Source organism: Papio anubis, chromosome 17, assembly GCF_008728515.1.
Source record: "Papio anubis isolate 15944 chromosome 17, Panubis1.0, whole genome shotgun sequence".
In the NCBI taxonomy this organism is placed as follows: domain Eukaryota; kingdom Metazoa; phylum Chordata; class Mammalia; order Primates; family Cercopithecidae; genus Papio; species Papio anubis.
The window spans coordinates 48,459,811-48,470,664 of NC_044992.1; the positions used below are offsets into that span (position 1 = coordinate 48,459,811).

Sequence of the window (10,854 nt, forward strand, 5' to 3'; positions counted from 1 at the left end):
GGGACCTCCTACCAGCATGGGAATGATAAAAACACCTCTGAGGAGCTAACGATGTAGGTTTCCAGGACAGACGCCAGCTTCTAAGGTGGTATATCTAGGATGCTCTGAAGACTCAGCTAAGAGGCAAAAGTTGTTGCATAATGGGGCAAAGAAGGTGAAGAACTATCACATTCTCTTTAACCAACATCAGTTATGCAAGATGAGTCAGTTCTGCAGATCTAGTGTACAGCAACATGACTATAGTTAACAAAAATGCTTTATTTTATACCTGAAGTTTGCTAAGAAGGTAGATCTGAAGTGTTCACACCACAAAAGTAAAAAGGAAATGGCAACTATGTGAGCTAAGGAATATATGATGATATCACAATAAATATACATATATCTCAAAACATCACGTTGTACACATTAAATATACACAATTTTATTTTTATTTATCAATTATGCCTCAATAAAGCTAGTAAAGAAAGAAGTGAGTTGATCTGGTTAATTATTATTCATGTATTCTTATCTTCAACATTAAAATTAGAAGTTCTCGGCCAGGCGCCGTGGCTCAAGCCTGTAATCCCAGCACTTTGGGAGGCCAAGACGGGCGGATCACGAGGTCAGGAGATCGAGACCATCCTGGCGAACACGGTGAAACCCCGTCTCTACTAAAAAATACAAAAAAACTAGCCGGGCGAGTTGGCGGGCACCTGTAGTCCCAGCTACTCGGGAGGCTGAGGCAGGAGAATGGCGTAAACCCGGGAGGCGGAGCTTGCAGTGAGCTGAGATCCGGCCACTGTACTCCAGCCTGGGCGACAGAGCCAGACTCCATCTCAAAAAAAAAAAAAAAAAAAAAGAAGTTCTCTGGACAAAAAAACGAAAACTAATATGTCCTAGGTTGCCTACCATTTAATGGTTATTGGTTAAATGCTTTATGAACATTATCATTAATTCTTCAAGAAACATTCAAAGTAGGTATTAATGTTCCCATTGTGGAGATGAGAAAATTGAGACTGAGAGAGGAAATGTAATATCAGAGTTTGGTTTTCCCATAACAAACTCCGAGAAAAATATTCCAGTGAAAGTAGTTTATTGAAAAGTGCAGATCACACCAGCAGGTATTGAAGAAGTGACACAGAAAAGGGTAGACTATTAAATTAGTGTCACGGTGACCAACTAAAGCTTAAACAGAACAAAACATTATCAGAAATAATGAAAAACAAACAAATTAGAATTATCCTACTTTAGGAATGAGGAAGCTAGAGTCTTCACAAATCAGCTCTCCGGAATCATTGGTTGAGTGTTTTTCTCTGTGTGGCATGCACAGGCGACATGACTTTCTGCAGTTACAATACAAGAGCCCGTAGGCACAGAGATGCAGATTCTGGCAAATGCACATTAGTCTGAGCACACTAAGATCCAAGATATAGGGATGGGATAAGGAAATCCTATCTACAACCTACCATTTGCTCCACACAGACTCAGTCTTTGCTTAGAGCTTCCACAAACTCTAGAAGAAGGAAGAGGAGGAGGAAAGGAAGAGGAGAAAGAGGACAAACGGAAAATGAGAGGAAGAAGAAAGACAGAAAAATGAAAGAAAGAGAGAGAAGAAAGGAGGGAAGGAAAGAAGAGGGGAAGGAAGAAAGGAGGGAAAGAGAGAAGGAAGGAAGAAGGAAAGGAGGGATGGAAGGAAGAAAGGAAGGAGGAAAGAAGAAAGAAAAAGAAGGAAAGAAAAGAAAGAAAGAAAGAGAAAGAAAGAAAGAAAGAAAGAAAGAAAGAAAGAAAGAAAGAAAGAAAGAAAGAAAGAAAGAAAGAAAGAAAGAAAGAAAGAAAGAAAGAAGGGAGGGAGGGAGGGAGGGAGGGAAGGAAGGAAGGAGGGAGGGAAGGAAGGAGGGAGGGAAGGAAGGAAGGAGAAATTAAAAAGCAAAGAAAGGAGGGGGAGAGATATGTAAAATGAAGGCCAATGGAACAAGCAACAGTTACTGCTGCTATAATAAGGTACACCTGACAGTCATAATCTCCATTAATTATCAAAAGTTCTATATTTCCTTCACCACTGTCTAGCACTTTTGTTGCTCTAGATAATTTCCTGAAGGAGTAACCCAGACGTTCCTGCCCAAAGGGTCTGAGCCGCTAGTTACTGTACCATTATCCACTGTGATTGCTGTTTTCACTCCTGTGTGGTTATCACTGAGCATGGACACACCACGAGATTCTCCAGTGTTATGGGTTGAATGTCTCCCCCAAAATTCATATTCAAATAAGGTCACTGAAATGTAATTAGTTAAGATCAAGTCATATTGGAATAAGTTAGGCCTCTGATTCAATAGGACTGGTGCCTGTATAGAATGGGGAAGTTCAGAGGCCCTGTGCATCTAGAAGGAAGATCATGTAAGAGACAGGTGGAGAAGACAGACATCTACAAGTCAAGGACAGACACCTGGAACAGATACTTCCCTAACAATCCTCAGGTAAAAACAACCTTGTCAACACCTTAAATTCAGGCTGCTACTCTTCAGAACTGTGGGAAAATAAATTTAAGCCACTTGGTTTGTAGTAGTTTATCATGGCAGTGCTAGTAAATTAACATATTCAGTAAATCTCCCGAGCTACGGATACATTCTCCTACATTCTATGCCTTCAGAATAATTACCCCTCACCAACTGTGTCCTCTGCCTTCTGCTTAGCTGACATAAAGAGTGCAAAATGACTAGGTGATAATTATTACTTGTGATTATGCAAAAGAAACAGAGAAACATATATTATAATTTTTATTCGCACAGAAGTAAAAAAGGAAAAGCCAAATTGACCTACAGGGTTACAACTTGACAGAGTGATGAGCGGTTTGGGGGATGAGTAACTGAAAGGGAATGGGATTAATTTCTATTTTGTAACCCGGTAATGGGAACATAGATGTATTTACAAAGTTATATCAAATTGGGAATTAATAATTTGCATTCTTCCAAAATGAATGGTGCACCTAAACAATGTTTTAATATGTTAGAACTCCAAGACGAATCAGATATCATCTCAACTCATCTAATTCCTTCATTAAAAAGAAATGGAGAAAGAGAGAAGAAATGGCACTGACTATGCTAGTACCAGAGTTAGGGCTAGAGCCACAATTCAGGCTGGTTTGACTAAATCTAAAGTAGTTATGTTACACAAAGTCCCACATTCTCCTCCTGGTAAGCCCATCACTCCCAGACAAATCAAGATGAATGGTCACCCCAGGGCAAAGATTGCCTGATGCTATCTAAATCCCACTGGACTTCTCCTTGTACCCACCTGCTTTGATTCTGCTCTGACACACAGAATGCACGTACCAATCACCCTCTTCCCAAGTGACTTTGAGGGAACTGAAAGACACAGGTGGTGTGGGTTGTACAGAGAGAGATGCCTGTTAGTCTTGAATCAGATTTTGGTGGCTGAACAGTCTTGAGCACAGGTATGGATTCATTCTGTCATTGTGAACATATCAGCATCGCACTTCTCCCCACAGACACTTACCAACCTAGGTATAGCCAAAGAAAGAGGCTAGGTAGAGAGAACTTCCTGAACCTCCCCAGTCACCAGGAACAAACACATAATGAGAAGATGGTCAGAGCAGAAACGATGCTGATGATGACACAGGCTTCCTTTTATCTGAAACAAAGTTTCTATGAGTAAACACAATTAAGAGACATATTAAACCCTTACTTTCAAAAGATTCATAATCTTTAGGAAACAACCTCCCCTTTGACAGTCCCAGACTGACTATAGAAAACAATGTAAACAGCAACAAGGAAAAGTCCTGCTGATTGGTGGAAACTTTGGAGGCCAGGTGTATAAAAGGTCCAGATTGCAAGGGGTCATCACATTCTGGGAAACTCACCTCTGAACAGAAACCCACCCTCCACCCCTGACACCATGACCAACTGTTGCTCCCCTTGCTGCCAGCCTACGTGCTGCAGGACCACCTGCTGGACGACCTCCTGCCAGCCTTCCTGCTGCAGCACACCCTGCTGCCAGCCCTCCTGCTGTGGGTCCAGCTGCTGTGGCCAAACCAACTGTGGGTCCAGCTGCTGCCAGCCCAGCTCCTGTGCACCTGTCTACTGCAGGAGAACCTGCTACCACCCCACGTGTGTCTGCCTGCCTGGTTGCCTAAACCAGAGCTGTGGCTCCAGCTGCTGCCAGCCCTGCTGCCGCCCAGCCTGCTGTGAGACCACCTGCTGCAGGACCACTTGCTTCCAGCCCACCTGTGTGACCAACTGCTGCCAGCCTTCTTGCTGCTGATCAGTTCCACAGAGGACCATCATCCCCATACAATAACCCTCTGGCAACAGATTTATCTTTTAGAGGACAAATTTACTTTCAAACTTCAATGACAACCAACAAAGTGAACTTAGGGTGAACTTTGCTCACCCTAATTTTTGTGACTTCTCTGCATGTTTAACACTTTGTGAATCAGCTTAAGCGAGGGTAGAGTACTTCATCCTGATTCTCTTTTTCTTTACACCTTGTGGATCATGTGCCACCTTTATGTATTTTCAATTTGGAGTCATGGTCTCAACTTGACTCTAAAGTCAAGAGCTTCATTCTGTTTCTCTAAGAAACTTAGGTTTTGCAACTGATCAATAGTCTTCACAGTCATGTTTTCATTTTCAATGTCCTCCCCCATGGTTCTTGTATCCTTATTCCTTTCATGATCATTTTGGGTTATCTCCCTAGAAACAGGGACTCTTACCTTTGTGTTTCTTAATAAACTCAAAACTGTCTTGCATCTCACATTTTTTTTTTTTACAGCACTCCTGATATGGGATTTACACACATATTGCATACCATACATGTTACCTAATTTGATTCTGAAAACAGACAGTCATGTTTTATTATTTCCACTTTCCAGCTGAGAAAATTTTAACGTGTGATGTTATTTAGCTAAAAATGGACAGACTCAGATTCAAGGTTGGGTCTTCTCTTTCTGTCCAAGAGCACTTACATGTAACTCTCATTAAAATAAAAATTACATTGGGACTCAGCATTAGCAAGACATGCACTTAAGGTGACTTAACAACGGAGGAATAATCTCCTGTATTTGCAGGTAACGTTTCCATTCTTATATGGCCTCCTTCTTCTTCTCCTGAATACATATTGACAAAACAAAAGGAACTTAAGTTATTCCTTATAAAATACAGATGCCATCTTTTGAGACTGTATATCTGGAATGCTCTGAAGATTCCAGAAAGAGAGAAAAGCCACTGATTGGGATAGTCACTGGGTGATGGGGTAAAGGGACAAAGAACAAGCACATTTTCATGACCAACATCAGTTATATAAGATGAATAAGTTCTGCAGATCTGGTGCACTCTAATGTGGATATAGTTTAAAATACTTTATTGTATACCTGAAATTTGCTGAGAAAGTGGATCTTAAGTGTTCACACCACAAAAATAAAAAGGAAATGGTAACTATGTGAGCTAATAAATATATGATTATTTCACAATGAATATCTATATCAAAACATAACCTTTTATATCTTAAATATACACAATTTTTATTTGTTAATTATACCTCAATAAAGCTAGTAAAGAAAGAATTTAGTTGATCTAGTTAGTTATTATAAATATATTCTTGTATTCAATATTAAAATTATTTTTTAAGTTTTCTGAACAAAAGAACTAATATGTTCCAGGTTGCCTACTACTTGATAGGTAGTGACTAAATGCTTTATGTTCACTAATATTTATTCTCTAGAAAATGTTCAAAGTAGGTATTAGTGTTACCATTGTAGAGATGAAGGAATTGAGACTGAGAGAGTTAATGTAATGTCATAGTGTGGTTTCTCCCAGAACAGATACTGAGAAAAATATTCCAGTGAAAGTATTTTATTGGGAAGAGCAGATCACACCATTAGGGATCAGGGAAGTGATACAGAAAAGGGTACACTATTGAGCCAGTAAGTATCACAGTGACCAACTAAAGCTTAAACCAAAGGGAAAACTATCAGAAATGATGGAAAACACATAAATTAGCAATCTCCATCTTCAGGAATACGAGAGCTAGAGTCTTGTAAATCAGCTCTCCAGAATCATTGGTTGAGTTGAGTGATATTCCTCTGTGTGGAATGCACAGGTGACATGGCTTTCTGTAATTGCAATACAAGAGCCCTTAGGCACAGAGATACAGATTCTGGCAAATGGAAACTGACTCAAGCACACTAAGATCCGAGAAATATGGACAGGATAATGAAAATGTTATCTATGATCTGTCATTCGCTCCACTCAGATCCAGTCTTTGCTTCTTAACTGTGATGGACAGCCAGAAATTCTAGGAGAAGGAGGGAGAGGAGGAGAGAAAGAAGAGAGACAGAAGGGTCTGAGCTGCTGGTTACTATACCATTGTCCACTGTGATTGCTGTTACTCATTTGTGGTTATCACTGGGCATGGACGCGCTCTGAGATACTCCAATAGTTGGATTGATTTGCTTCCCCAGAAATTCATAGCCAAATAAGGTCATTGAGAATGTAACTGGTTAAGTAAGGTCACATTGGAATAAACGGGTCCTCTTATTCAATATGACTGGTGTCTGTATGAAAAGGATGGTAGAATGGAAGGGAGGGAAGGTAAGAGGAAAGGAAGGCAGGAAGAAAGAAGGGAAGGAGGATATAAAATAAAGGCCAAATAAAACAAGATACAGTTACTGCTGTAGTAAGGAGAAGGGATGAAGGAACATCCAACAATCTAGATATTTTATGGAGACCTCAGAATCATTAATATTGAGTAGAAGGTTCTTAGGCATCCAGGTAAATCACCCTGATCTAGATTTTAACTGAGAAGGACTTGGAAAGCAAAGGTTAGTGATGATAAGCTTGCTGCAAAAGGATCATCTAAAAATTTGTGATAGCAAGGCAAGGAAATGCTTGCTTGGCTGGAACTGCATTCTGCAGAGCAGGAAGATAATTGTCATGTTTACAGGAACATGAATGTGATTTTCCTGCAAAGGGCACTGGAATAGAGGATGGAACTAAGAGTAGGGAAGCGCTTAGAAAAGCCATTCTGATTGCATAGTCACAGATGCTTCTAATGAGGAAAATGTTCAGGGGGTCTAGGGTGAGTACAGAAACTCTCCAAAAGCCCTTAAAAAGATTTTCCTAGAAATGGAACAGACCACCCCAGGTGTATGAATTTCCATTTACTACACACTTAAGCATTGGATCTGGCAACACATGGAAGGAAGTTTATCAGGATTCCTTCCATGCCTGAGATTCTTTGAGATCCTTAAACACTCTGTCTTGCCCCATCATTATTTGATTAGCTAATTGCTAACAGGTTGTTATTCTCTAAACTTCATAAGCATTCACATACATAATGCTTTAAAGAAAGCATACACGCTGTCATGATAATTGGCATTCCCTTGGAGATAAAAATAAATAAATAAAAAATAAGGACTGTCTCCCCAAAAGGCATGCAAGGTAGAATTCACAACCTTGATAAATGTATCTGGGTCTGGCCTTTAGCCTTGCAGACTCAGAGACCTGATTTTATTTACATTCTAAGGGTTAAGCCACCTCTTAGAGCAGACTCCTGTTAGCCAAGCCCATAAAGCAAGGATGTCTATTTATTAAATTACAGGAGAATTAAGTAACAGGAACTTCTAAATCACCACATGAGTAAGGAATCAGACAGGAAGTTATATAAAGTAAATGTTGAATGACACTTGACATGTTTATTTCACAACAGTTCTCACCAATGGAATGTGAAAATTCATAGTCCCTCTCCTGTGGGCAGTTGCTTGGTGGGGCACTGCCAACATTCGCCCCAGCACTTGTCTTAACCCTGATTTTCTGTGGTTCAACAATACCCTAATTTAAGTTTCACATTTTTACATCTTCAATTAGACTTGAATCAATTCCTCAGACTTTGAATATATCCATCTTTTTAACGTGGCACTACATAATTTGGTTTTGATCATTTTGAACATAGATTCCAAGTCTTAGATGATATCTGACTGATATCATGCACTGATACCAATGCATTCTCATTCACACCATTGCATGGTGAGCACCCATGATGAAATTCATGTTTAGTTTAGTTCATGTCTACCATCATATCTGTTGACTATTTGTAATATTTCTATTGCTTGGGCTTTGTTTATCTTTCTTATCTCACAAAGTCTTTAAAAAAAGATTACTCTGTGATACAGAATTGTCATCATAATGATAACGTAGAATTATCGCCAGAGTGTTGGGTTGACTCTAATGATTTTGCGTGTGTCTTTGTTCATCTGGTTATAATCTAACATCACCAACTTGTTATGAGTGACACACCACATACTTCTTCCTTCCCCCCTGCTGTGAGTTACAGTGGTGACTGGACTATAGTTAATTTATTATTCTTAGAATTTGAATTACACATAAAAGACAATCCCTAGGTTAGGCCCTCTAGTGCAATGTAATATTGTTATGGAAAGAACAGGGATTAATTTCAGAAAAACCAGCCTGTGTTTCCTCCATTCAAAGTAGGGAAAGCTCGGCTCTTTCATCACTGGAAACCTTCTCCTTAGAACCTCTTCTGACACATGGTTCAGATAACACAGCTTGGGGTTTTTCTTGTGGATATGCTGGAAACAAGAATGAATGTTATATTCTAAGATCAAAAGCTGGGATAAATTTAATTAAATTGTAGATTTGGAGGTAACTTATATCGAAAATACAGGAATAAAAAATCAGAAATAAAATTAAAATGATTCCCACTTAAATAAATATAGACATTATTCTAGAATATAAATCAAGAAAGCCTAAATTGCATAGATTGTATAAACTTGCTAAGGAAAGCATGCAAGCCTTATCCATCCTTCAATATCACTGTGTTCCACAGTGGTTGTGGCCTATCCCAGACCAGAAAACCTTCAGATCCTCTTCCTAAACAAAAGCATTCCTTATGCAAGATAAGGATGAGGTAGAAACCAAGCTCTTCAGCCCCAGTCAGATTCCTGCTTGGAACAAAGATTAAGACGGAAAGGGTCAAATTTCAACAATCTTCTACCCTTTAAGGTTGATTCCTAGCAAAATCAATCCAGTTCTTTCCAAGCAATCCCTTTTAAGTGACCAATAGTAATAAATATAGCAAAGCATAAGTATATTTGTAGCAGGATGGGCCGCAGACAAAACCTCTCAGACACCAAGTTGTAGAAGGAAAGGTTTTATTCAGCTGGGAGCATCGGCAGGCTACTGTCTCAAAATCAAAATCCGAGCTCCCTGAGCGCACAATTTCTGTCCCTTTTAAGGGCTCACAACAAAAATTAGCCAGGCATAGTGGTGGGAGCCTGTAGTCCCAGCTACTAGAGAAGCTGAAGCAGGAGAATCACTTGAAACCAGGAGCGGAGGTTGTAGTGAGCCAAGATCAAACCACCGCACTCCAGCCTGGGTGACAGAGCGAGACTCTCTCTCCAAAAAAACAAAACAAAAAAAACCTCACAGACACTCTCAGATAAATCAAAGAGGCTTCTAGGAAACTTAAGGGCATTGTCCTCAGCTATCACATCAGGGGCCCAAGTGTTTATCTCTAGATGATTTGTGGGAATAACTTTTGTCTAATAACTTCCAAGAAGATTCACAGGAGAACCACAAATTTTTTCTAAAAATTATGTATACAAACAAATTTCCAGCTTGAACAGAAGCACGTCTCACACAGTGGCAGACGAGAGAAGAGAGCTAGCGCAGGGAAACTCCCCTTTTTAAAACCATCAGATCTCGTGAGACTCATTCACTATCACGAGAACAGTGCAGGAAAGACCCATCCCCCTAATTCAATCACTCCCACTGGTTTCCTCCCATGACACATGGAAATTGTGGGAGTTACCATTCAAGATGAGATTTGGGTGAGGACACAGCCAAACCATGTTGTAAGGTTAGGCTGTAAAGGGACTGTGACTTCCACTTGAATGTCCTCTCTCTTGCTCTCTCTCTTTCTCTTCGCTTCCTCTGGGAGAATCCAGATGCTGTGCCATGAGGACAATCAGCCAGAGTACGAAGAAGCCCATAAGGCAAGGAACTGATATCTCTGGCTAACAATTGGTGCAAACCAGTGGCCTTCCAGTGCCTACATAAATGAGCTTGGCAGTGAATCCTTCCCTAGTTGAGCCATGAGATGACGGCAGCCCCAGCCAACGCCTCACCAACCATCTAATAAAAGACTCCAAGCTAGAGGTATCTAGCTAAGCCACACCTAGTTTTCTAACCCACAGAAACAGTGAGATAATAAACATTTGTTGTTTCAGCCACTAAGTTTTGAGATAACTGTTATGCAGCAATAGATAACTAATATAATAAAACAGGTCCATGTATCAAAATGCACAGTTCTTAAAAGGAATAATGAAATTTAAAAAGTAAATTGCATAATTTTACATCTCATATGTAAATTCTTAAATCTGCAATCCTTCATATTTGGTCTTGTTTAAATACTTTATAAATACGAGATGTTGTTTATATTTTTATATAAATTAACAGTTACTGGGAGGATATACAATAAAGTTATGATAGAAGTGATATCTGAGATGAAAAAAGGGAAATGAGACTGAAGAGGGGTACAAAGGGGACTTCAACTTTACAAGTCTAATGTTTCATTTCAATTAATATTTAAAGATCCAAAGCAGAAGTAAGAAAATGCCAATCTGGGAGGCAGGTTCTTGTAATATTTTTCTCAAAATTTTCTTGTGTTTTTAAAATTGTTCCCCTGGCCTGAACATAAGGGTAAAGAAAGATTTAGTTACATGTTCAGGCTTGGCAGAACATTGCTTATTAAAGGGGATTCAGATGTTTTATGGACAAGCTCTAGCAAACTTAAAAGGAGAAACTAAATGCTATGTCATTTAAACTGTTGCCAAGCGTGGTT

At 39.6% G+C, this 10,854-nt stretch overlaps 1 protein-coding gene across 1 annotated transcript; it reads left to right on the forward strand.

The window, feature by feature from the left end:
• Window positions 1-2,591: 2,591 nt before the first annotated feature.
• LOC101011625 (keratin-associated protein 9-7-like) lies at window positions 2,592-9,289 on the forward strand. The gene has a single exon (XM_021928329.2). The coding sequence runs from the start codon at window positions 3,892-3,894 to the stop codon at window positions 4,255-4,257; it is 366 nt and encodes a 121-aa protein (XP_021784021.2). The 5' UTR covers window positions 2,592-3,891; the 3' UTR covers window positions 4,258-9,289.
• Window positions 9,290-10,854: the final 1,565 nt, after the last annotated feature.

What these genes read in the sequence shown, in the direction of transcription:
- LOC101011625 (XM_021928329.2), top strand. Translation starts at nt 3,892, where the DNA reads ATGACCAACTGTTGCTCCCCTTGCTGCCAGCCTACGTGCTGCAGGACC.